At 48.4% G+C, this 27,193-nt stretch overlaps 1 protein-coding gene across 2 annotated transcripts in view; it reads left to right on the top strand.

Moving 5' to 3' along the window:
• CA14 (carbonic anhydrase 14) overlaps positions 1-26,440 on the top strand; it is a 34,352-nt gene extending 7,912 nt beyond the window's left edge. Inside the window, exons 2-11 of one of the 2 annotated variants that reach the window (XM_081173769.1) lie at positions 2,360-2,380; positions 11,250-11,429; positions 12,492-12,634; positions 15,297-15,392; positions 15,552-15,618; positions 17,070-17,227; positions 18,582-18,708; positions 22,674-22,694; positions 25,295-25,379; positions 25,703-26,440. In XM_081173769.1, coding sequence (XP_081029895.1) covers positions 2,360-2,380; positions 11,250-11,429; positions 12,492-12,634; positions 15,297-15,392; positions 15,552-15,618; positions 17,070-17,227; positions 18,582-18,708; positions 22,674-22,694; positions 25,295-25,379; positions 25,703-25,772 — 968 coding nt within the window. In that variant the 3' untranslated portion in view covers positions 25,773-26,440. Of the gene's footprint in view, positions 1-2,359; positions 2,381-11,249; positions 11,430-12,491; positions 12,635-15,296; positions 15,393-15,551; positions 15,619-17,069; positions 17,228-18,581; positions 18,709-22,673; positions 22,695-25,294; positions 25,432-25,702 lie in introns of both variants that reach the window. The other variant, XM_081173770.1, reaches the window with a different exon arrangement.
• Positions 26,441-27,193: the final 753 nt, after the last annotated feature.

Genomic DNA, 27,193 nt, shown 5'->3' with positions numbered 1-27,193 from the left:
ATCTATGACATAAAGCATTGCTCAAACAGAGCATCGACTTCCTTCCCTTCCTCTTTCTGACTTCCACATATCTTTTACCGAATTCTCGCGTTTCTAATACCACTTTTTTACCTTAAAACTTCTTCTTTATAAAGATTACCTCCTTATATGTAAATCAGTTCCTTATTTTCACATTACAAAGCATTTCAATTCAAACCTACAAACGTTTTCAAATGTTTACATTTTTCTTTCATATAGAATATAACTTTGCTCCAGTCCTTTTGAAACAGTTCGCCTCGCTGATTTCAGATCTTCCCCATCAGCTTTGCCATCTCCACATATTCTACCATCTTTATCTGCCAGTCTTCAAACGTAGGACGTTCCTGCTGCTTCTTGAGGGAGTCGGTTCCACTGTCAAATGGCTCTTTCCGGCAGAAATTTCTTTTGAGTATTGAATCGGAATCTCCTTTTATTTATTTTTTCTTGTTATATAAATTTCATTAGCTTTTTAACACATCATTTCCAACAATAATTAAACATACTTTTGTACCTTATACAATTTTTTTGACTCCCATCAACCACATCTGACCATTTTCCAATCTATTCACTTAATTTACATTTCTTACTTTCACTATTACATTCAAATCTCATAACAAATACCTCTATTCTTTCTCTACTTTACAATGTTTCATATATCCCTCCTTACAAAACTTCTTGTAGTCCTGCTAGCGTAACTTGTTGATTACAGTTGCTCTTCAAATAGTTCGTATATTTCTTCCAATCTTCTGTGAATCTCTGGTCCCGCAGGTTTCGAATCCTTCCTGTCATTTTATCTAATTCTGCGTAGTCCATTAATTTTGTCTGCCATTCTTCTTTCGTCGGAATTTCCTCTTGCAGAAATCTCCCGTCTTGTAGCCTTAACTTCTTCCAAGCTATTGGGGGGGGGGGAAAGGAAGACCTTCTCCCCCACTTTTTTCCAAGTTCACGCGACCGAGGTAAATTTAGCAGCGGCCGGAGATAAACTCTCCTGCAAATCAGATCCCTGGCAAGGGACTGGCTTCCTTTTCAGGCATGGAACGAAATTCCAATTCGCTTATCATCTTCGACTCAGGTTTCTTCTGTTGCAGCTGACTGCTCACCACTTTTAGGTCCCAGGTGTGATTTAACATATCCCTCTCTCTACATACATGCATTCATGTATACGTAAAGATATGTATATTTCGGCTACAAATAAATTTAAAAGCATCCACCGGCTTTCCCAAAGTGTAATTGGAGATGGGCTTTTTAGATTCGGTGTTTGAGCGGACTCTCAAACATTCCCTGGGGATGGAATGACCTTTTGTAAAAGCTCCTTCGTCTTTTTAAAAAAACAAAACGTATGAAAGGAGCCAGCTTGAAAGGGCAGAACCTCTCTGAGGGCAAGGCTGTGGTACTGGCCAATAAACTTTTCAAAATGCCACATGGGATTATGTCAGAGATGACGGGGATGTGCGTGAGATAGCAGTTGCGGCTGTCAAAAGGTGTCTTAACAGGACAAGATGAAACCTCAGGATCAGATGTAGTCTACCTCAGATTATGGGACACGGGTGGCGCTGTGGGTTAAACCACAGAGCCTAGGACTTGCCTATCAGAAGGTCGGCGGTTCGAATCCCGCGATGCGGTGAGCTCCCGTTGCTCGGTCCCTTCTCCTGCCAACCTAGCAGTTTGAAAGCACGCCGGTGCAAGTAGATAAATAGGTGCCGCTCCGGCGGGAAGCTAAATGGCGTTTCCGTGCGCTGCTCTGGTTCTCCAGAAGTGGCTTAGTCCTGCTGGCCACATGACCCGGAAGCTGTACGCCGGCTCCCTCGGCCAATAAAGCGAGATCAGTGCCACAACCCCAGAGTCAGTCACGACTGGACCTAATGGTCAGGGGTCCCTTTACCTTTACTTTTACTTTTACTTTTACCTTTACCTCAGATTATAAGATACAGATGAACAGCAGCAGGGGAGGGCTGGTGTCTTCTTGCCCTGCAATGGGGCATCGCTGGGGGGGGGGGAGGGCAATAGAGGAAAACAGAGTTCTGAGTACAAGACCCTTCTCCCCTCCTGCAATTCCCAGCACCTGGTATTCAGAAGCATCGCTGCGTCTCACTGTGGACGCAGAGCATCGCCAGCATGCCTAGTAGCCATTGATAGCCCTCTCCTCGTGAATTTGACCAATCTTCTTTTGAAGACCCCCATTTTGTTGGCCCTCACTGCCTCCTGTGGCAGGGAGTTCCAGAGTCTAACTATGTGTTGTGTGAATAAGTCCTTTCTTTTATCTAACTTACACATGGTGATTATTGCTGACGATACTAAGATTTAGCAACAATGACTCGCCACTTCTCTTCTCCCTTTGCAGGATCCCACTGGACATACGAAGGTAAGGAGAAACAAGTTCGTCTGGATTTGCTTTCCAGAATTTCAAACACATTCATTTGCTGCCAGTGGTAAGTTTGCCACAGCCCCACGTTCGAGGAGGCCCCCTCCCCGAGTTGCAGCCAGCACCAAGGAAGCAATGCCAGGCTGCGTAGTCCGACAATAAGCTCCTGAGCATGCACAGAAGGTCTTTGCCTAGCCGCCTTCTTTCCCTATGGCATCAGCGTGGTGTAGCGGTTAGAGGGGGACCTGGGAGACCAGGGTTCGAATCCCCCACTCTGCCATGAAGCTGGTTGAGTGACCTGTGGGGCAGTCGCTCACTCTTGTCCTAACCTTTCCTGCAGGCTTGTTGCAAGGATCAAATGGAGACTACTATGTACATTGCAAATAAATGCAACACATATGCAATAAATTAAGAGAGAGTAAATAATTAAGCTCGTTTCATGCAGGTTTGGGAGAGGCAAATAACCTGAAAGTTTGCTTCTCCCTAGGCAAACCAACCGGGGTGTTAAGATCCCTGGTGATTACCTTGCAAAGGTGGATTTAGCCTTAGTTAGCCTTGGTGAAGACCGGATGTTTTTATCCCCAAAAAGCTTTCCATTGAAATGAGGCTGCGTTTAAATATTTAATGTTGTATTTTAATCTTGTTTTTCAATTAATTTGTTTTTATACCTGGTGTTAGCCGCCCTGAGCCCGGTCTTGGCTGGGGGGGGGGCAGGGTATAAACAAAATTTATTATTATTATTTAGTAGGTGTTTGCCCAGCTTCTGGAAGGAGGGTCTGATAGGGTCCTAGAGTCCCCCTCCCCCCTCCCCAAAGCTGGGCAAGCCGTTACCAGACTGCCAGAGCCTTGCAATTCCTTCCCAAAACCCAACGCCTTGTTTACCTGGCTTAAGCCAGCGCTGCGAGGGCTGGTGGGAGGTTGTGAAGTGGCCTCACACGCGGAGGCATATTACTAGGGTCTGCTCCTGTTCCCTTCGTCTCATCAGCATCAGAGGCCCAGTTGGTGGTGACAAGAGACAGGGCCTTTTCTGTGGCAGCTCCCAGACTGTGGAATTCCTTCCCGGGAAAGTCTAGACTGGCTACCTCTTTGTTATCCTTCCGCCGCCAGGCTGACGCCTTCCTGCTCAGACAGGCCTTTGGAAACGAAGGTTCAGATGATGCTGCTGTCTGGGCAAACACTCATGCGCATTGGCTACATTCAAATGAAGGAAAGGTACTGCATATCTGCCTCAGCAAGTTGCATGTTGAGGTCCCCAGGTCACCCCAAATAACTCACACATTACACAGATTTTTTGTTTAAGGTTTTTGACATCATTTTTGGCCACAACTTTATTAAAATACAAAAAATGTGAGTGGTTGCTTAGGCATTGGTTGTGACTATCTTCCCCCACTGGGGACAGACTGACATTTCGCAAGCCTGCGAGAGTCAGAAAAGGGGAATACATTTGGGGGTAGCCCTCAGCCTTCCCCAAATGCAACCAGGGGCTCATGCGTGGCCCTAGCCCCTTGACAGGTTTCAGACAAAAGCTCTCCAAGCTTTGTGCTTCCCTTTTCTGGTTAATTGGCCATAACTTTTGATAGAATACAGATAATTGAACGGACATTGTTGCATTACATTCTCCATTAAATTATCTTTCCATTGATATATAATTTTATGGCATTGCTCCCCAAAAAAGTGGTGTTATGGGCAATCAAACCTCAAAAATACACTTTCCCCCACAATTTTGGCCACTAGTGGGAATTGCAGGGGCTCAGTGTGCTCTGATGTGTTTTAGGGGCTGCTTTGAGCAAGTTTGCTTTTGCCACCTTGCATTTTATAACGCTGCCGTTAAATGTCATAAGCTGCCTTATGATGATGGTTAGAGCATGGTGCTGGTAACATCAAGGTCATGGGTTCGATTCCTCTCCGGAACAGCTGCATATTCCTGCCCTGCAGATGCTCAGAGGTCCCTTCCAACTCTATAATTATATGCTTCTATATGGATCCCAAGACAGCATCTTAAAAAGCAGAGACATCACCTTGCCGACAAAGGTCCGTATAGTTCAAGCTCTGGTTTTCCCAGTCGTGATGGATGGAAGTGAGCGCTGGACCATAAAGAAGGCTGATCGCAGAAGAATGGATGCTTTTGAATTATGGACTGCAAGAAGATCCAACCTCTCCATTCTGAAGGAAATCAGCCCTGAGTGCTCACTGGAAGGACAGATCCTGAAGCTGAGGCTCCAAGACTTTGGCCACCTCATGAGAAGAGAAGACTCCCTGGAAAAGACCCTGATGTTGGGAAAGATGGAGGGCACAAGGAGAAGGGGACGCCAGAGGACGAGATGGTGGGACAGTGTTCTCGAAGCTACCAGCATGAGTTTGACCAAACTGTGGGAGGCAGTGGAAGACAGGAGTGCCTGGCGTGCTCTGGTCCAGGGGGTCACGAAGAGTTGGACACGACTAAACGACTAAACAACAACAATATGGATCGCAACCTGGGGGAAAGGCGGGATGTAAATACATTAAATCAAGGGTTCCCAAAGCAAGAGGTGGTGCTTCCTGAGGGTGGGTGGTATCACCCAGAGGGTGCCAAGAGGCAAGGGGGGGCATTGGAGGGATAAATGGCTCAGACTTTGCAAAGCTGGTCCTTCTTTTTTGGCGATCCCTCATAGCCGAGTAAGATTGTCTTCCATAAACACGGTTTCAACCATGAGTCCGTAAGTGACTGTGGAGGCCAATTCTGGACCCTCACGTCCTTCCACAGTGGGGACATTGGTTTCCGGGCAGGGGTTGATTCCGGTGTGGATTTGCCAAGCGTGCCTTCCTCTTTGCACATTTCTCCCTTGTGTCCTGAGTTCGAGTGTCTTCAAAGCCCATGACACCTTTGGTAAAGGCTGTTCTCCAACTGGAGCGCTCGCAGGCAAGTGTTTCCCAGTTGTCAGTGTTTATACTACATTTTTTTTACATTTGCCTTGAGACAGTCTTTAAACCTCTTTTGTTGACCACCAGCATTACGCTTTCCATTTTTAAGTTCGGAGTAGAGTAGTTGCTTTGGAAGACGATCATCAGGCATCCACACAACATGACTAACGAAGTTGATGTTGAAGAATCATTGCTTCAACACTGGTGATCTTTGCTTCTTCCAGTACACTGGTATTAGTTTGCCTGTCTTCCCAAGTGATGTGTAAGATTTTTCGGAGACACCGTTGATGGAATCTTTTGAGGCTGGTACCACTGGATCAAATTCCCCTTTTGCCGAACTAATCAAACCATATAGTTTCCACTGGATTTTCAATAAATGTGCAACTAGTTGTTGCTGTTTCAGTTTTTGTGTGTGTGTGTGTTAGTATTTTCCCCTTACTGGGTCGTGTAAACCGTTATTCTGAATAATGCTTTGTATAGGGCAGGGTAAGGGGCACTGGGGAAGAGTTTGTGGAATCAAGGTGGGGAGAGGCCCTAAAAAGTTTGGGAACGGCTGTGTTACATGGAGAGAGAGAAAACAATTCTCCCCTCTGGCCTCTAAGCCCCCAAAGTCCCTTTTGTAACTCCTGAGTTTGTTTTCTACAGCCGCTCTGCTGTTTTCCCCCAGCTAAAACCTTCCGCACCAAATCACCGTCCCAATTAGCAAAGGAACCGGCGACGTTCCAATGAGGTTAGCATTGCGGCACTCAGCCAGGCCAGCTTGATCCTCTTTCACGGGGAGTAATCCAGTTCCATCCCACCCCCTTAAGCTCACCCAGAGTGGCCAACTCATGGGAAAGAAACAAAGGCATTGTTGATGTTGAAGGGCTGAAAAGGGCTTAGCCGTGGCGGCGGCGAAGGCCGGCTGAGATCCCTCGGCTGGGATTGGTATTATTTGCAAGGAAGGGGGAGAAGTTCTCTTTGGTTCGCGTTTAAAGATGAACCTATCTGAATTTGCTTTTCCCAAAATGCCCTGCAGAGCGAATCATGGCCACCCTTTAAAATTCGGAATTCTCTGAATTTTGCAACGCAGGCCTCTGACGAAGCAACGTGTTCAAAAATGCATATGAAGGGGAAAGCATGGAGTTCCTTTTTTTTGGGGGGGGAGTGATCGTTTCCCTAATAATTGTGTGTGTGTGTGTGTGTGTGTGTGCGCGCACACACACACACACACACACACACACACACACAAAATCTATCAGTGAAAATAATGTTTTAGAAAAGTATGCTATTAAGGGAAATCACATGGGGAAAGTGCGCATATTGGAATAAATATGCCTTAACATGCTGATCATTTTTCATGAGGACCAGTACCTTTTTAAAAAAAGGGTAAATAGATTCGGAAATGTTGAAAAAAGGAGAAACTGGGATGCCTGCATTGCCTGTGATGACTCTTTGGGTCTCTTCTGACAAGTCTATGAGCCTACAAGACAAGCTGATATTGATGTCTTCACCTCTCCTGAACAGCAAATAGTCAAAAATGACCCCCAAATTGGAGAAAACAGTGTACCATGATCGTTAGTCAGTTCACCTGTTGGCGCTCTGTTGGAGAAAATCGGAGGGGCAACGACCAAGCAGAATGGTGTCAAAGTCCCTGGAAGGCTCTTGAGCTCTCATTGGTTCATCCCAGGCCCCTCCTACAATGGGCGGGGCTTGAGAAGCATGAGCGATGGCTGGGAAATTGCGAGGACTTCATTTCCCGAAAAGTTATTTTTTAATACAAATCTTGCCCTGATAGGTTGTTCACTTGCCTCATTTTTCATAGTTGCAGAAAAACAAAGGGCTGCACGAGACGAAGCTCTACTCAGAGTAGAACCCAGTGAAATTCATGGGCTCAGGTTTAGTCATCTGTATGTCTTTTAGTGATGTATGGAAGTGAGAGCTGGACCATAAAGAAGGCTGATCGCCGAAGAATGGATGCTTTTGAATTCTGGTGCTGGAGGAGACTCTTGAGAGTCCCATGGACTGCAAGAAGATCAAACCTCTCCATTCTGAAGGAAACCAGCCCTGAGTGCTCCCAGGAAGGACAGATCCTGAAGCTGAGGCTGCAGTACTTTGGCCACCTCATGAGAAGAGAAGACTCCCTGGAAAAGACCCTGATGTTGGGAAAGATGGAGGGCACGAGGAGAAGCGGACGACAGAAGACGAGATGGCGGGACAGTGTTCTCGAAGCGACCAGCATGAGTTTGACCAAACTGCGGGAGGCAGTGGAAGACAGGAGGGCCTGGCGTGCTCTGGTCCAGGGGGTCACGAAGAGTCGGACACGACTAAACGACTAAACAACAACAAATGTCTTTTCCAATAGGTTGGGCTAACTGTTTGGTGGTGGCGGCGAATTTTCATTCCAAGGGGCGGGGAAACAATTCCCGAACCCTCCAACCATGGTGCTGTCATTTTAAGCTCTGAGGCCACCGGAATGACAATTGTGCCAGGCAGGGAAAAAGCAAACAGCTTTATCCTTGCTTCCCCGCATGGAAGGAAAGCTTTTGCAGCCAGCGCAGAGCCCGGCGAGCGCTTGAATTCAGATGCAAGGGAGCGTGTGATGTGCTTCTCATGCCTTGCATGGGGGGGGGCATTCAGAAGCAAACCTCTTTCACAGAAAGAGAGGGGACCTGACTTGCCTTTTCGCCTTTTTTTTTTTGGCGAGGAAAAGACGTCCCTTATTACTGGCGGAACTGGCACTGGGTGCCAATGCTAGGAAGCAGATGAGGACAGACAAAAAACTCTTTGTGGGTGGCAGCGCGGTGGACAGTGGCACAGATTTTGGGGGTGGTCAGATGCAGGCTGTGTATTCATCAGGATCAGTTTTTATGGTTAATTTGAATAAATCTTTTCTGGTCTCATGCTTTTTCATTTTTTTACGTTTGCTGGCTTAGAAACTCCAGAATTTAAAATGCTTTTTCACATGGGTGTCCAATTATACACGCATATATACTTAAAAATCCAGTTTTTCCACAGTTCCTGCCCATATCCTGCTTTTGTGTATCAATCAGCAATTACGGGGGAAATGTTTTTGAGCCTTCACTGGGCATCAGTTCTTACTGAAAGGAACAGGATTTCGTACCCTCCAACATTTCTCTGAAGAAAATAGGGACACACCCTATTCCATAATAATAATAATAATAATACCCAACCCATCTTGAAATATATAAAAAAACAAAAAATTGTCCAGTAGCACCTTAGAGACCAACTGGGGTTACGTGCTCATCTGGCTTGGGGGCTTTGGTCCAAATTGGAGGCCCCTTCGCTCCAAATTGGCTGCCAGTAGTTTGGTGTTCTGTCAGCAACAGGCTCTCAAAGATGATGCCCTTTCCTTCCTCCCTCGGTCCAGACCCCAAATAATCACCCCAGAACACATCTGCGCTACCAGTTCCTTCCGCCTGCTCTCGCGCCCGGCAGCCTGTGTTGAGAGAGGCCTTGTCTGAGGAGCTGTCATCGCGCCCGGGCGGTTGGTCTGATGTCTACCAGCCTTCTAGGTTGGAGGACTATGGACATCTCAAAGCTTTCCTTGTGCTCCTCAAAGCTAAGCAATAGCTTTTCAGATGGTCCTTGCAGCTTACTATAGAGTAAGCATTACAAGAACATACTATCAGCAAGATACAGCACACCCTTGCTTTTTTATTTTAATTTTATCATCTTTCTATTCCTATGTTGTATACAGTCATACCTCTTGTTACGTCCACTTCATGTTACGTTCTTTCAGGTTACGTCCCGCGGCCACCCGGAAGTACCGGAAAGGGTTACTTCCGGGTTTTGCTGCATGCGCAGACGCGCAAAATGACGTCGCGTGCATGCCCAGAAGTGCCGAATCGCAAGCTGGGCATGCACAGATGCGCCGCTGTGGGTTGCGCTCTTTTCATGTTACGAACGGGCCTCTGGAACGGATCCCGTTCGCAACCAGAGGCACCACTGTATGTGATAAGAAAGCAAGGGAATTAAGATTAACACATTCTTGTTTGATCCATCACATGTATTAGCACAACGTTTCCTTTTCCAAATACTTAGAAGCATTTGTTTACACCACGGAAGATATTCTGCTCTGCCGATGTTCCGTCTCTGCGCTGATGGTGCTTAATGCTTAATCCCCACAATTTCTTCTCTCTTCTCTTTCTCGCTTTCGTTCTGGAAATTTTCCCTTTTCTTATAATTTCAAAACTTCAATAAAAGTTAGATGGGGGGGAAAGAACCTTAAATAAATAATGATTATGGCAGAAAAGGACCGTTCTCTTGCTGATCACAGAGAAGGTCTGGATGGGCTTGTACAGGGATAGGTGATTTGAAAGAACATCTCTCATGAATGAAATCAAGGGTTGTACGGTGGTACCTTGGGTTAAGAACTTAATTTGTTCCGGAGGTCTGTTCTTAACCTGAAACTGTTCTTAACCTGAAGCACCACTTCAGGGGCCTCCTGCTGCCACCGCGCAATTTCTGTTCTCATCCTGAAGCAAAGTTCTTAACCCGAGGTACTATTTCTGGGTTAGCAGAGTCTGTAACCTGAAGCGTCTGTAACCTGAAGTGTCTGTAACCCGAGGTACCACTGTATCCAGTGTGGGGCATGAAGTCAGAGTCACTTGGTGATATACTTATGGCACTGCTGGGAGGTTGATGCCATACCAAGGGAATGTTTAAAAGCACTTTTTCAAAAACAAAAACAACCCCCCCAATACCCAGAGTCATTTTTGTTGGGGATAATTCAGACAGAAATTCCCAGGTGTCAAAAAAGGTTACTTATGTATGGCACTACTGCGGCCCGTGTTTTGTTAGCCCAAAAATGGAAAACAAGCGAGGTCCCAACCAAAGAGGAATGACAACTTAAACTGATTGAATATGCTCAGCTTGCAGACTTAACTTATAGAATAAGAGAACAAGAAGAATATACATTTAAAGAAGACTGGAAAATGTTTATTGAATATATGGGTGAAGATTGTGTACGTATGAAAACGTTGGCAGCATTAAGATAAATTCAACAGTGTAAATAAGTTTCGATGGATGTAAAAATTCAATACTGAGTGGTTTAGTTTATGTAAAATATGCAGGGATCTATGGCATGCAAACTGAACCATGGGAAGGGAAGAAGGGAAGTCACTGATATTTTAAAGTTGTTTAAATGAAGATCCTAAAATGTGAAATAGAAAAACTTAATAAAAATTAAACGATAGAGAGAAGAGAGAGAGAGAGAGAGAGAGAGAGAGAGAGAGAGAGAGAGAGAGAGAGATGGCTCAAAGTTGTGCATTTACCAACTCCTGATTTTCCCTAAAAACAGAATAACAGCCTGCAGGATCAGGCCAAAGGCCCATCTAATCCTGCATCCTGTTCCCACAGGGGCCAAACAGATGCCTCTTTCGGGAAACCCACAATCAGGACTTGAACACAGGACCGGTTCTCCTCTCCTGTGGTTTCCAGCAACCACAGAAGCATTTCTGCCTCCGACTGTGGAGGCAGAACAGAGCTGTCCTGGCTGGTAGCCATCAATAGCCTTCCCCTCCGAATTTGCCTGATCCATTTTTTAAAGCCATGCGTATTGGCGGCCATCACTGACTCCTGTGTCAGGGAGTTCCATAGTTTAACTATGGGCTGTGTGAAGAAGGATGCTCTTTTATCGGCCCCGAATCTCTCCTCCCCACAAGCACGTTGCTGCCTCCGTGGTCAGTGTTTATGTTAAGTTGTGGGTGAACATATCAGACAACACAGCGATTCTTCAAACAGCTCTTCTTTATTCACAGGCCAGAACAGAACTGAACTGAACTGAAGGGTTCAGTCAGCCTGCTTATATAGAGCTCCAGTACAACGTAACTGTAACAATTTTCTAAAACTATCCAATCACTGAACGTCATTTTCGTTCCCTTATTTGCATAACTATCTACAGTATCCCCCTGCTGGCCCAGGGTGAGAACTTCAGTACATAACAGTTTATATTCTTCCTTCTCAGGGTCCCACGGACAGGAGCACTGGCCGGACAATTACCCAGACTGTGGGTGGAAAGCTCAGTCCCCTATCGATATTGACACGGGAACAGTCCAATACGACCCTTCCTTGCCTCCAGTTGAGACGTCGGGGTATCGGAATCCAGGAGGCGACGACTTCACCCTGATAAATAATGGACACACAGGTGAGGCTGTTTATGGGACTTAACAGCAGTCCCCCTTTCCCCAACCCCATCTGCCATCTGTATTTTCTATTTTCCTGGGGTTAGGGAGCGCTCCCTGCCAGAACGCTGCAGGATGGAAAGGCAGATTTGATACACAAAAATAGAAAAATGCAAGAAGCTAGCACATGTCTGTCATGTATAATCACCTTGTTGAACAGCGGTTGGCCCATGGCTACAGCCCAGGCCTGCAAAATCTCTGGTGCCAGGAAGACTCCCCTCCACGTCGCCATGGAGACCTCTGTACCAGGGAAAATGCTGGTCCGTTACCATGGTGATGAAATGTGGCCAGTTGTTCACCTGGCAACTCCAGGGCACGATCCATTCTCCTTGCACATGCGAATAATAATCCTTCTTCTTGCAATGAAGGGCTGAAGAAAGCAATGGTTCTCCCCATCCAACCACAGACCTTCCAAGTGTCCCTATTTTCCAGGGACATCCCTGATTTAGAGAAGCTGTTCCGGTTTCTGATTTGATCCTGGAATGTCCCGCTTTTCCTTAGGGCGTTCCTATTTTCCTTGGAAAAATGTTGGAGGGTATGCAGTTATCTGACCCCCGAGCCGTCTGAAGGCAATCCTGTATAGGGAAGTTTTTAAAAAATGTTTAATGTTTTATTATGTTTTTATATACAGTCATACCTCGGGTTGCAAACGTGATCCGTGCGGAAGGCATGTTGCAACCCACAGCGCCTCGTCTGCGCATGTGCATTATACGCTTCTGTGCATGCGCATGGTGTCATTTTGTGCTTCTGCGCATGCGCAAGCACGAAAGTAACCCGTTCCAGTACTTCCAGGTTTGGCGCTGTCCGCAACCCGAAAATGTGCAACCCGCAGCGTTCATAACCTGAGGTATGACTGTATATAGCCCAGAATGGCTGGGGCAACCCAGTAAGACGTGTGGGGTATAAATAATAGAATTATCATTATGGAATGGGACGTCCCTGTTTTCGTCGGAGAAATGTTGGAGGGTTTGCAACCACCAGAATGAGGACCTTGTGGCTTCTCTCTCCCTCCCTCTCTCTTGCAGTGCAGATGTCTCTGCCCCCAAGCATGCAACTGCACGGTTTGCCCAAGATGTTTACGGCCGTTCAGCTGCACCTCCACTGGGGGAGGAAGGGGAGCATCGAAGGCTCAGAGCACAAGGTGGACGGGAGGCCCTTCCCGGCAGAAGTAAGTAGGCCAGAGCAAAACATTCACACTCCTCCAAATTTTGCACTGTAGTTCTTCAGCTGAGTCACGTATACGAAAATGCATATACTAAAAAAAGGACCCCTGACTGTTAGGTCCAGTCGTGGCCGACTCTCGGGCTGCAGCGCTCATCTTGCTTTATTGGCCGAGGGTCATGTGGCCAGCAGGACTAAGCCGCTTCTGGCGAACCAGAGCAGCGCACGGAAACACCGTTTACCTTACTGCCGGAGTGGTACCTATTTATCTACTTGCACTTTGACGTGCTTTTGAACTGCTAGGTTGGCAAGAGCAGGGTCCGAGCAACGGGAGCTCACCCCGTCATGGGGATTCGAACCGCTGACCTTCTGATCGGCAAGCCCTAGGCTCTGTGGTTTATCCCACAGTGCCACCCGTGTTCCTATATACCGTATTTTTCGCCCTATAGGATGCACTTTTTCCCCTCCAAAAATGAAGGGGAAATGTGTGTGCCTCCTATGGGGCGAATGCAGGCTTTCGCTGAAGCCTGGAGAGCGAGAGGGGTCGGTGCGCACCGACCCCTCTCGCTCTCCAGGCTTCACGAAGCTATCCGCAAGTCTTGCAAGCCCGGCGGGATGTCCCGCGGGCTCGCAAGGCTTGCGGGCAGCAGCCTGCAGCCCAAAAGCTGGGGGACAGCGGGGAGGCGCAGCGCCGCCACCCCCTATTCCCCGACCTGATCTGGAGGCTGGCGGGGGGATAAGCAAGCTTGCTTCTCCCCCCCCGCCAGCCCCACAAGCTCGGGGGATAGCGGGGCAAGCTGTCCCTGAAGGCAGAAGAGGGAGACGGAGTGCTCCGTCTCCCTCTTCTAGCTTGGGGATGGCTGCGCAAATCTGAGGGGGAAATAAATTTTTCCCCCTTGATTTCCCCCCCAAAAAACTAGGTGCGTCCTATGGGCCGGTGCGTCATATAGGGCGAAAAATACGGTATACTAAAGTATATATACTAAAGTACCCACAAAAAATGATATATCAGGGGAAATGACGTGCAAAAAGTTTAACTTGAGGAGGCTTTGCAGAAACAAGCGCATTAGGCAAAATTGCATGTAGTTATTTCGTTTTATCAGATATTTATTTATTCTTGCGGCCCACACTTCTCAACAACCCTGTGAAGTAGGTCAGTCTGAGAGGCAGGAACTGCTTCCACCCCACACCTCCTTCCAGGTCACCCACTGAGTTTCCTGGATGAGCAGGGATTGGAGCCCTGGTCTCTTCAGTCCACTCTTCAGTCCACACGGTCTCTCTCTAAAAATGTATGAATCAGGGGAAATCTGTGCTAAAAATTTGCCGGTGAATTTTCATGGGGAACTTAAAATTAGATTCTCAAGCTAATGCAGAGTGTTGAACTTATCATTGGAAAAATGAGAAGCTGAAGGACACTGGAATTGACAAGTTCACCTCTCCCTCCCTCCCTCTCTCTCACACATTTTTTAAAATTTTTATTTGTACAAAACTGCACTTTCGTAGAAAATATAACCAGGTAGCGTGCGACGAAAAAGCACGACGCAGGAGATTTAGCGTCCTTCCTCTGGGCAGCTTCAGGCCCTGAAACGGGAGGCAGAGCCACCTTTGCAAATTTGTGTAATTGCTCCAGAAAGATGGAGGACTTTGGCCGGATTTAAGATCCCTCCAGGTCACGGAGGGGCGGTGGGGGATTAATGAGGGCAGCCCGGGACAGTGAGAATTAAGAGCGCGGGAAGAAAGAGGGGAGGGAAATGGCTGAAGTTCTTTTGTCAGAGCAAGTGCTAAAGGAGACCTGGGCTGACCCAGCCATGGCGGCAGTAGACGGGTGACCGGCTTAAAGCTCATAGCAGACGCCACGAGGGCTGGGGGAATCAGAATCGCCTTTTCGGGGGGACAGGGCTGCTGTGGGACATTTTTGCACCCGGGGCGGGACGACGGCTCATCCTTGTAATTTTCTTCCCTGCTACGTATTCTGGAACAGTGGTTCTCAACCTTGAGTCCCCAGATGTTTTTGGCCTACAACTCCCATGATCCCTAGCTCACAGGACCAGTGGTCAGGGATGATGGAAGTTGTAGTCCCAAAACATCTGGGGAGCCAAGGTTGTTCTGGAAGGTTGTTTGTTTGTGATGCATTTGGATGCCCCTTAAGATATCACCGCTGAATTTCGTACAATGGTTCCTGAGACCAAGAAGCAGGTTTCCTTCTCGTGTTTTTGGACGCCATTTTGAAATCAAAGATGGCCGACTGGACCATCGAAGCGGGCACTGATTTTAACCGCCGATTTCAAAAGCACGCTGATTTTAACCCACCAGTTTAAAAACTGTACTAATTTTCACTGCTCATTTCAGAACCACGCTGGTTTTCACCACAGAAAGTGTGCCGGTTTTAAGCACTGCTTTTCAAAACTGCCCTGTTTCTGAACCCAGAGTTCAAAAAAATTGGACCGATTTTGTTTGTTTGTTTCTTAGAATTCCCGAGCATCACTAGGTTTGAAGCTGCTGGTTTATTACATTTATCTATTGCTTCTTACACAAAAGTGCCTGAAAGTGACTTACAGTGCAAGAATGAAAATAATAATCGCAGGTGATCTGCGCCCCTAGCTAAGCCACATGCAGTAGATCTCCCAATTCTCTTTCTCAATCTCTCTCTCTCTCTCTTTCTCTCTCAGCTTCACGTTGTCCATTACAACTCGGAGAAGTACAGCAACGTGAGTTTGGCAATGCACCACCCAGATGGGCTGGCGGTCTTGGGCGTTTTCCTGGAGGTAAGTGTTACAATAGCAAAGCCACAATGCGCCTGAAAAGCTGCCCATATGAAGCTTGTGTGTGTTCTCTGGGGCAGGGACCTCTCAAGGCACCACAGAAATAAGGAAATAACAATAGCTCACCTGCCCGATCTCCTCTCTTCCCAATGTGTCTGGCAGGCCGGCGATGCGGAGAACCCTGCCTACGACCACATCCTGGACCTCCTGGACAAGATCCAGTACGCAGGTGAATCGTCCCTCTTGACCAATCAGGGCAGGCAGGTTGTGTGTGTGTGAAATGGGATTTGGACTGTGAAAAGGAGCAGCGTTTGAAAAAGGAGGACCCATCTAGTCCAGCATCCCATTCGCCCAGTGGTCAAATACCCCTAAGCACCTAGAAAGGACGATAGACTGCCTCTGGAGCTGGAGGTTTCATTAGAAAAGCCCTGCTGGATCAAGCCAATGGCACATAGTGTGCTGGGCCTGGGGGTAACCCGGGTAACGCGGTCCAGGTCTGGTCCCGAATCCAAGGGTTCTGCGAGGAGTCAGTCCGACAGGGCCAAGGCAGGACACGAGGCAAGGTCAGGCACAGGGTCACAGGCAGGTTCTGGCAAACAGCAATGTTGCTCCCGCAACCTGGGGCGAGGTCCAGCAGCCTTTTATCTTTGTCGGGGTAACGGCCGGTCCTGATCCCCCGGCGACTCACCTCCCTGTCTCACCTGAAGGTGAGCACTCCTCCTGCGAGTACCCAGGTCTCTCCTTCTCTCAGACCTCAGTCTCTGCAGCTCGGGAGACGTCGGTGGGTTACTAGACCCAGAGGCCGCCTCAGCCTCTCCTGACCCAACCGGTAGTGGAGCAGCTGTAAGTGATGGCCCAGCTGAAGGCAAGGAGGTCATCCCCGCATCTGGAGCCAGGGCAGGATCAGGCCCCTGACTCGGCTCAGCTGGTGCTTGTTGCAGGGGAACCTGTGCAGACTGGGACTCTTCAGAATCAGGCCCCAGACTAGGTTCAGCTGCCGCCTGAGGCAAAGGATCCGGTGCGGACTGAGACTCCTCTGGTTCCAAGCCCAAGCCTGAGTCCGAGTCCCATCACACATAGAATCAGAGAATTGTAGGGACGCAGGTGGCGTTGTGGGTTCTCTTTGACATCTGGTGGGAGGGCGTTCCACAGGGCAGGCACCACCACCGAGCAGGCCCTCTGCGTGGTTCCCTGTAACTTGGCTTCTAGCAGTAGGGGAACTGCCAGAAGGCCCTCGGAGCTGGAGCTCAGTGTCCGGGCTGAATGATGGGGGTGGAGATGCTCCTTCAGGTATACTGGACCGAGGCCGGTTAGGGCTTTCAAGGTCAGCACCAACACTTTGAATTGTGCTCGGAAATGTACTGGGAGCCAATGTAGGTCTTTCAAGACCTGTATTATATGGTCTCAGCGGTCGCTCCCAGTCCCCAGTCTAGCTGCCGCATTCTGGATTAATTGCAGTTTCCGGGTCACTTTCAAAGGTAGCCCCACGTAGAGCGCATTGCAGTAGTCCAAGCAGGAGATAACCAGAGCATGCACCACTCTGGCAAGACAGTCTGCGGACAGGTAGGGTCTCCACCTGCGTACCAGGTGGAGCTGATAAACAGCCACTGAAGCTGTCCTGTTGCGTTATGGGCGCTTCATTCTCCTCCTCTCTTTCCTCTGCTCACATCTCCCGGACAGAACAGAAAACCACCGTTGCCCCGTTCAACGTCCGCGACCTCCTGCCGGTACATTTGGGCCACTTTTTCCGCTACAACGGCTCTCTGACCACCCCGCCGTGCTTCCAGAGCGTGCTGTGGACTGTCTTCCACCAGCCCGTCCAGCTCTCGGCTGCCCAGGTATCTTCTCCATCACACACAAACCCTTAGGCTCACCCCCCGAAAACCCAGAGCGATGTTCAGTGCTAGGTGAGTGGGGAAGCGCTGCACTGGAAATTTAGAATCATGGGAAAGGGACCTGCCGGTCCTCTAGCCTGACCCCCGAAATGCCGGAATCTTACCTTACCCTTGGTTTTGCACCCATTTCAGAGCCACAGAGAATCCCTTTTTAAAAAAAATAAATATTTATTAAGAATTTTCCATTTTAAAAAGCCGAAAAGAAAAAACAAAAAGAAAAATTAAAAACATATACAGTTTACAATCCTTATTTTTCAATAACATATTTCCCTGACTTCCCCACACCTCCCCTTCTTATATTCCAATTCAAATTGTTAGTTCAACAAGTTCTTATCCCCAATTTTTTAACCTTTTTATGTTTAATTCATTATAAAAAACCAATTTTACCTTATAAACATCAAAATTAGTACTCATTCTTAAATCCTTTTTCTAAAGTCGACCCAAATTCCCTTCCACGAATTCCCCACTTTTCATACTGATAACAAAACAGAATAAAAAGAAAAAGACAAAATTATAATTATACACCCTTTGGATCCCCAAACCCCACCCCATCCCCTTTCCCGGTTTCAATCCCCAACAAATGTCCATCAGTCTTAATCTGCTATCAGCCTGGAGATCTCACATCCGAGGCCCTTAATTGTCTCTCAGTTCCTCTCTGCCGGTTTTTTTGATAATCCTTAATATTAAACACCAGATCTCGGAGATGCTCTAATCTGATGGGGACAATGCTTCCTCCAGCCAGACCACCATACTTAAAAGTGGAGCCCAAATCTTGTTTCTTGCTCCTTTCAAGTCCAAATGTCCCCAAAGCTCCAGCTTTCACCTTAATCAAATTTGTAATCCTTAGATCTTCAGATCTCCACATATAGAGATCTCTCCATTCTTCAGTCTCCAATTTGGACCAGATTTTCATCATCCAATTCTTGTTTTCCTTTGTAGCCATCATGTCCGGACTCTGGCAGAGCCACAGAGATTCCTAGGGGGTTTTAGCTCGTGAGCCGGTGTGGCATAGTGGTTAGAGTGCCAGACTAGGACCCTGGAAACCAGGGTTCAAATCCATGAAGCTCGCTGGGTGTGGCTTTGAGGCCAGTCACAGCCTCTCAGCCTGGCCTCCCTCACAGGGGTTGAGGGGATTAAATGAGGAGCGGGCTTTTAACTATGGAAAAGGTCGGTTCCTTGGGTGACTCTGGGTCAACAAGCCGAGATTTTTTTCGGGGGACAGGTGGAGAGTTCCTCCTCCCACAGTACAGAGACAGGGCTGCCTCAAGTTCACCTTTATCTACCTCTTCTCTTTCAGCTAGAGAAGCTGCAGAAATCTGTCTATAGTACAGCGGAAGGCGAAGCCCACCCCGAGCTCCTCGTGGATAATTTCCGGGCTCCGCAATCCTTGAATGGCCGAGTGGTTCTTGCCTCTTTCCCCGTGGGTGAGTGCCACCTTCTTGGGCAGGAAAATTCTGCTTAAACACGCATATCTCTCTGTCTGTCTCTGTAAGTCGGATAAATATTGGAGGAGATGCGCACGCAAGGCTCTCTTCCAGTTGCTCACCAACCCTCCCCACAACCCCACCTTGGGGAGGTGTAAAAGGAGGGGGGGGGGCTGGTGAGAAACCCAAGCAGGGATAGCAGCTCCTACAGTGTGTATGTATGCATAGAGAATCCCAGCAACACACAAGCCGGTCCTAAATCCGTTTACTCAGATGTAAGCCTCACTGAGCCCAAAATGATTTATTTCATAGTTAAGTACGTAGAGAGCGTCTGCCTTCGCTTTCCAAAGTAAACCATACAATGGAGCAGCGGGAAGAATTTCCAAAGCCTGTGCAAAGCAATTGAGCGATTAGAATCATAGAATCGAAGACCTGGAAGGGACCCCCGGGGTCATCTAGTCCAACCCCCTGGAATGCAGGAATTTCAGCTCAAGCATCCTTGCAGCAGCCAGAATGGTGACTGGGAGCGGCCGCCGAGACCATATAACACCGGTCTTGAAAGATCTACATTGGCTCCCAGTACGTTTGCGAGCACAATTCAAAGTGTTGGTGCTGACCTTGAAAGCCCTAAACGGCCTCAGTCCAGTATATCTGAAGGAGCGTCTCCACCTCCTTCGTTCTGCCCGGACACTGAGGTCCAGTGCCGAGGGCCTTCTGGCGGTTCCCTCACTGCGAGAAGCCAAGTTACAGGGAACCAGGCAGAGGGCCTTCTCAGTAGTGGCACCCGCCCTGTGGAACGCCCTCCTATCAGATGTCAAAGAGAACAACAACTACCAGATTTTTAGAAGACATCTGAAGACAGCCCTGTTTAGGGAAGCTTTTAATGTTTGATGTATCACAGTATTTTAATATTCTTTTGGAAGCCGCCCAGAGTGGCTGGGGAAACCCAGCCAGACGGGCGGGGTATAAATAAATTATTATTATTATTATTATTATTATTATTATTATTATTATTATTATTATTATTATTATTATTATTATTATTATCACACATGGACACCCAACCTCTGCTTAAAAACCTCCAAGGAAGGGGAGTCCACAACCTCACCCAGGAGACGGTTCCACTGCCAAACAGCTCTTGCTGCCAGAAAGTTATTTCTAATGTTTAGTCAGAATCTCCTTCCCTGTTACTTGAAGCCACGAGTTCGAGTCCTACCCTCCGGAGCAGGAGAAAAAAAGCTCGCTCCGTCTTCCACATGGCAGCCAAAGCTTTCACTCTGATGGGAGGATGGAGGGGGCAAAGATGTTAAGGAACCAAATAGATAAATAAAGTGAGCAGTTGGCATAGCGGCCCTTCCTTGTGCATCTTGGTTGCCAACTTTTCAACCGGAGCCGTGTGACTGCGACTTTCCCAGCAGCTTCACCTGCAGCAGTGAGCAGGGGGATGGCGTTTCTTTCTGTGCAAATCTTTTCATTTTTGATGTGCTGAGCTGGTAATTGAGGGCTCCGGGGAGAAGCTGTCTGAGAGGCTCGGAATGGGCGAATGGAATTCGCTCTTTCTGGGCGAAGTTGCCAGCTAGGAATGGTGGGAAAAACAGACAGGGAGGTGCCACCCTCTAGTGGACAAAAGTGGCCCAGCAGCCACAAAGGGAATATGAACAGCGAGGGTTGAGTACAGGTGATGGGTCCTGAATTTAAGAGCACGAGTAGGCAAACTAAGGCCCAGGGGGCCGGATCCGCCCCAATCGCCTTCTAAATCCGGCCCTTGGGTGGCCCGGGAATCCGAATCAGCGAGGAATCAGCGAATAGAATGTGTCCTTTTATTTTAAATTTATCTTTGGGTTATTTGTGGGGCATAGGAATTCGTTCATTATTATTTTTTTCCAAAATATAGTCCAGCCCCCCACAAGGTCTGAGGGACAGTGGACCGGCCCCCTGCTGAAAAAGTTTGCCGACCCCTGGTTAAGAGCAATAAACTTTCCATGTTTAAGGGCCGAGGTGTGATTTGCAAAGGAAATCCAGCCTTCTAAACTGGCTCATGTTGCAGAATCATAGAACTGGAAAGGGATTCAGGGTCATCTAGACCAACCCCCTGCAATGTTGTGGAATATTCATGTCCTGGTCCATTTCTATTTCTGCTACCATGTTTTACTTACATATGTCTCTGGTTCCCCAAACGGATGGTATTTCCCCCTAGCCAGGTGGGATTACTTAAAGGTAAAGGGACCACTGACCATTAGGTCCAGTCATGACCAACTCTGGGCTTGCGGTGCTCATCTCGCTTTACTAGCCGAGGGAGCCGGCGTACAGCTTCCGGGTCATGTGGCCAGCATGACTAAGCTGCTTCTGGCAAACCAGAGCAGCGCACGGAAACGCCGTTTACCTTCCCGCTGGAGTGGTACCTATTTATCTACTTGCACTTTGACATGCTTTCGAACTGCTAGGTTGGCAGGAGCAGGGACCGAGCAACGGGAGCTCACACCGTCACGGGGATTCAAACCGCCAACCTTCTGATTGGCAAGTGGTTTAACCCACAGCACCACCTGCGTCCCGTGGGATTACTTAAGGGGGTGCTAATAGGCAAGGGGGTGGCAGGGGGCAAGGTGTCAGAGGTGCAAATGACTATCGGCTTTGAAAAGTCGGCATTGCTGAATCAAAGTCATCCTTCTTCTTTTAATTAATCAAACTAAACAGAGTTTTGACTGGATTTTCAATAAATGTGCAATTAATCGTTGCTGAATTTTATTGTGTTGTTATCTCCCTTAGCAGGTTGTGCAAATTGCTATTCTGAATAATGCTTTTTATAGGGTAGAGCTGGGAGTACTGGGGATGAGTTCGTGGATCTAGTGTCGGGGATGGGGGCGGAATGGTGCCGCCCCCCCAAATTCCAGAAACCACTGAGTTTAACTTTTGTTTTGCAATGGTCCCTGAGGACTAGAAACAATCAAACTTAATAAAATCATAGAATCGTTAGAAGGGACTGTGAGGGTCACTTTGTCCAACCCTGGGCAATGCAGAAATCTTTTGCCCAACGTGGGGCTGGAGCTCACAACCTCGAGATTAAGGGTGTCATGCTCTTACCAACTGAGCTATATATACAATACGATTTGATACAATAATCTTTATTGTCATTGTGTCATACAGAACAACGAAATTGAAAAAATCTACCTCAGACATTCAAAAACCAACAAGCCTGCTATCCCAGCTATCCCAGCCTGGTTAACCCCCTAAAAACACCCCATAATTAAATACAATATACTCTCACAGAAACTACCTTACACTGCATTTAAAACCAAAATCGCATTTGGATAAAACCTGTTTCTCAGGCAGCTAGTCCTAGTCTTTATAACCCTGTACAGTGGTACCTCGCAAGACAAATGCCTCGCAAGACGAAAAACTCGCAAGACAAAAGAGTTTTTCATTTTTTGAGTTGCTTCGCAAGACGAATTTCCCTATGGGCTTGCTTTGCAAGACGGAAACGTCTTGCAAGTTTGTTTCCTTTTGGATTTTCAATGCATTCCTATGGGAAACCGTGCTTCGCAAGACAAAAAATTCGCAAGACGAAAAAACTCGCAGAACGAATTAATTTCGTATTGCGAGGCACCACTGTACCTTCTTCCAGAAGGCAGAAGCTGAAAGAGATCGTATCGTATTTTTTGCTCTATAAGACTCACTTTTTCCCTCCTAAAAAGTAAGGGGAAATGTGTGTGCGTCTTATGGATCGAATGCAGGCTGCGCAGCTATCCCAGAAGCCAGAACAGCAAGAGGGATTGCTGCTTTCACTGCACAGCGATCCCTCTTGTTGTTCTGGCTTCTGAGATTCAGAATATATTTTTTCTTGTTTTCCTCCTCTAAAAGCTAGGTGCGTCTTGTGGTCTGGTGCGTCTTATAGGGCGAAAAATACGGTATGTAATGCATACCTGAAAATGCATAACACTGAAAATTCCTCTCATCTTACTTTTCAGGGCCGCCAGGATATTCTGCAGGTATGTGGACCTCTTGTTTGTTCAGCGGGATGGACGGAGCTGCTCTATGGAGGGCTCACCTGGAGGTGTTACCCGCGGGGTGGTGAAATTTGCAAGAATGGCATAGGGTGGTGGCTTGACATGATGGGATGGAGGGTGGGAGCTGGGAAAGGGCTATGGAGGGAGCCAGGCAGGATCTGGGGATGGTCACAAATCCTGCAGAGCCTCGCAGGGGGCATCGAGGTGGCAGGTGGAAGAGGTGACCGCAACTGGAAATATTTATTTAAACATCCCAGAGAATGAGTCCTGGCTCAGTGGAAGAACATTTGCTGTTCATCCACAAGGTCCTGGGTTCACTCCCCACTTCTGACATCTCCAGGCAGGGTTAGGAGAGGCCCATGTGTTAGAATTGTGTTCTCAGTATCTTGAGGACTAGAATCCTGCTTAGTTTTTAAGGAAAGGGCCAAAGCTCCGGGATTTGTTGTTGTTGTTTAGTCGTTTAGTCATGTCCGACTCTTCGTGAGCCCCTGGACCAGAGCACGCCAGGCACTCCTGTCTTCCACTGCCTCCCGCAGTTTGGTCAAACTCATGCTGGTGGCAGCTTCAAGAACACTGTCCCACCATCTCATCCTCTGTCGTCCCCTTCTCCTTATGCCCTCCATCTTTCCCAACATCAGGGTCTTTTCCAGGGAGTCTTCTCTTCTCATGAGGTGGCCAAGGTATTGGAGCCTCAGCTTTAGGATCTGTCCTTCCAGTGAGCACTCAGGGCTGATTTCCTTCAGAATGGAGAGGTTGGATCTTCTTGCAGTCCATGGGACTCTCAAGAGTCCAGTGGCGTAGCGTGGGTTGTCAGCACCCGGGGCAAGGCAAGTAATTTGCGCCCCCTAACCCGTGGATTTGCGCCCCCTAACCCTAACCCCCAGATGTTGCGCCCGGTGCGGCCGGCCCCCCCTGCACCCCCCACGCTACGCCACTGGTAGGCGGGCAGAGCCATCAGGTCTTATCTGCGATGCCTGCATTGCGGGGTTGGGCTGGATGACCTTGCGGGGTCCCTTCGCCCTGGGGTCCGCTTCCCATCACCAGATGCGCGAAGGGTCCATTGGCAACAGCACTGGTTGCCTCCTCCCTTCATCTTTTACCTTAAGGCTGGAGACGATTTTCGCCTCTTGGAGGACGGAGGGGTGAATGGCGACCAGCAGCCCCTGGTAAGCGCTGCCCTTCAGCGTCGCGGCGGTGACCCCTCCTCCGAGGAGCTGCAGGAGGGCGAGACCCACGCTCAGCCCCAGCAGCCCCACGGGGCCGGCCCCCGCATCGCTTTTTCTGGCCATCCTTTTCTGGAGGAGCACGTCGGAAGTCCTCAGCGCTTCCCTCGCAAGACAACGACGCGCGGCAGGTTTTGTTGCAGCTGCGCGCAACGATCTGGAGATTGCAAAAACGAGGCGCGTCGTACGGCTGCTCCTCCTGCGAGCAGTGAGTGGAGCGCAGCCGCAGCGGCGGCGGGGGGGGCGCGCGCTAGGGCGCAAGGCTGGCGGCAGCGGCGGCGGGGCGCCCGGCCGAGGAAGGAACTTGTCCCTTCCCTCTGGACTCGCGCCCCCCGCAGATGTTGCGCCCGGTGCGGCTGGCACCCCTGGCACCCCCCACGCTACGCCACTGCAAGAGTCTCCTCCAGCACCAGAATTCAAAAGCATCAATTCTTCGGCGATCAGCCTTCTTTATGGTCCAGCTCTCACTTCCATACATCACTACTGGGAAAACCAGAGCTTTAACTATACGGACCTTTGTTGGCAAGGTGATGTCTCTGCTTTTTAAGATGCTGTCCAGGTTTGTCATTGCTTTTCTCCCAAGAAGCAGGTGTCTTTTAATTTCGTGGCTGCTGTCACCATCTGCAGTGATCATGGAGCCCAAGAAAGTAAAATCTCTCACTGCCTCCATTTCTTCCCCTTCTATTTGCCAGGAGGTGATGGGACCAGTGGCCATGATCATCTTTTTTTTTATGTTGAAGCTCAGGGATAGAGCGTGCATAATGTCCCATCAACATCTCCAGCTGGTTAGTGCCAACAATAATGAACTAGAGGGGTCTGTATAACACAGCTTCCTTTATTCCTATTTAAGCCAGCCTTCCTAAGAACCATGAGGACTGGAACCTTACTATTGCTTTTAAGTGAAAGTGCTAGAGTGCCTGCTACTTGGCACCCGGGAGGTCCCAGAGCCAGTCCCCGCCGGCACCTTGTCAGGACTGGGAGAGACTCCTGCCCAAAGCTGTGGAGGGTTGCTACCAATCAGTGCAGACACTACTGATCTAGGTGGCTGGGCGGCAGAAAGGACAGTTTCCTATGTTCCAGGAGAGAGAGAACAGCGCTCTCCAGCTTCTCCTTGAGTTTCAAGCAAGTATGTAAAGAAATAGCCTCTTCAGCTGCTCCACTGCGCTAGTCCTCAGTGAGGAAGCTACGCACATTCCACCCCAACCAACTTGGGACTCTGTATTTTATTTATTTAACAAAATTTATGCACCGCTTATGAGGACAAAAGGCCTCTAAGAGGTTTGTAGGAGACAGTCTAAAATATTCAGCTGTAAAGAAGAAACATGAATGGTGCTCTCTCTCTCCCTCTCTCCCTTCCAGGTGAGATTGTGGCCATCATTTTCGGGGTGATTTTGGGTTGCCTGGGCATTTTCCTTGCCGGCTGGATTGTGGCGAAGAGAATACGGTGAGATGCGGACACAGACTGAGGCCGAGCTGGTTTCTTCTTCCGGCAGGAGGTATCCCCCCTGGTTAACTTGATGCCAAAAAAACCAAGAAGTGGTACCCCAGACATGCCCCCCCCAGGAGATGGGTGCTGATTTGGGGTGAGGGCTGTGGTGCCTCTTAAGACCCTATCAGGACTGGGGAACCCCCATTAGGCTCAGCAAGTGGCAATGGGAATTGTAGTTCTGCCAGCGCCTTAGAGCAGAATCCCCACAGCTGCTGTAGGATCTCAAGAAGTTATTTCTGCTGCCTCCCTGACTTTCGCCCTCCCTCCTTCTCAACCAGGGAGAAGAGGATGGAGGAACAAAAGGGCGTCGTCTTCACATCTTCTTCCCGGCGAGCGGTTTTGGACTGACACCTTGACTTGCGACGCAAACAGGCTCCTTCTGAACCATCTCCTCCTCCTCCTTTGCCCTCACTCACACACAAAAATGACGCATTTTGCAGGGCCAGGAAGGGCAGCGGATGAGGCCACAGAAATTTGGCCCTCCCGATGTTGAGGAACTACAACTCCCACCCCCTTCCCTGGGCGGGAGTTATAGTTCGGCAGCACCCAGATCGCCAAAGGTCCCCCACCTCTGTTCTGCCCAGAGAGCAGGAATTTAGGGCGGCCTTTCTCTCAAGCAGCTGCCCTCCAGATAATGTACTCCGACTCCCATCGGCCGGTGCAACTGATGAGTTGAGGATGTTCACAGGGTCAACATCTGGAGATGGAAGGCTGATAAGAAGGGAGGAAAATCCAGGTTGTTTAAAAAGAAACATTTTTGGCAGTCTGCTAGGTTTGACAAGGAACAGATGTACAAAGTTTTGGGTTTGTCCACTGTGCGATTTCTTTCCACCCGGGGGAAAAAAAAAATCAGAATCAGACACATTCTTGTTATTTTCATGGATTTAAAACACCCACACATACACACCGCATTTCTTCCTGGAGCCAGTTGCAAACAGATGTAGACTGAGCCCCCTTTTGAGCAAAGTGTTTCCATCTAACCACTTTATAAAAGAAATAAAAGTCTCTTCCCCATCTTTTTGCCCCAGTGACTGCATACTGCTTTGGATTTGGGGTGGGGGAAAAGGGTGGTGGGGAGACAAGGGGAGATGGGGCACAAATCTCTTTTGGGGAGGAAATCTCTAGTGTGTCGGAACCGGGAAGAGACCAGGGTTGAAATCCCTGCTTGGACATGAAGTGGGCGAACTGCCTGTTGGCCGACCTCACAGGTTTGTTGTGTGGGTTAAAAGAGGAGGGGAGAGAACCAGGTTTTCCACCTATATTGATGGAATGAATGAATGAATATTAGGGGATATAAACGTGGATTTGAAAGGGAGCTGGTCCAAACCTTTGCTCATTTTATGCTTGCTTCGGATTAGCACTACGAGACCCTTTGGGGATGGTCTGTTAGCTTAGGTAGCGTGAGCAAAGCTAATAATAATAATAATAATAATAATAATAATAATAATTATTATTATTATTATTATACCCTACCCACCTGGCTGGGTTTCCCCAGCCTCTCTGGGCAGCTCCCAACAGAACATTAAACACGATAAAACATAAGACATTAAAAACTTCAGATGCCGTCAGATGTCTTCTAAAAGCCAGATAGTTGTTTATTTCCTTGACATCTGATGGGAGGGCGTTCCACAGGGAGGGTGCCACTACCGAGAAGGCCCTCTGCCTGGTTCATAATGATCTGTTTCACAATCTCTTTGAAATGTGGGGTGGGGGGAGGAGCCACGAAGCATAGAGGAGATGGTTTCTGTCATAGGCGCCGACTCCATGGG

This window comes from Podarcis bocagei, assembly GCF_964188305.1.
Source record: "Podarcis bocagei genome assembly, chromosome: 16".
Taxonomy (NCBI): Eukaryota; Metazoa; Chordata; class Lepidosauria; order Squamata; family Lacertidae; genus Podarcis; species Podarcis bocagei.
Note: the sequence above shows the minus strand (reverse complement) of the source record. Positions and strands in the feature narration are given on the sequence as shown.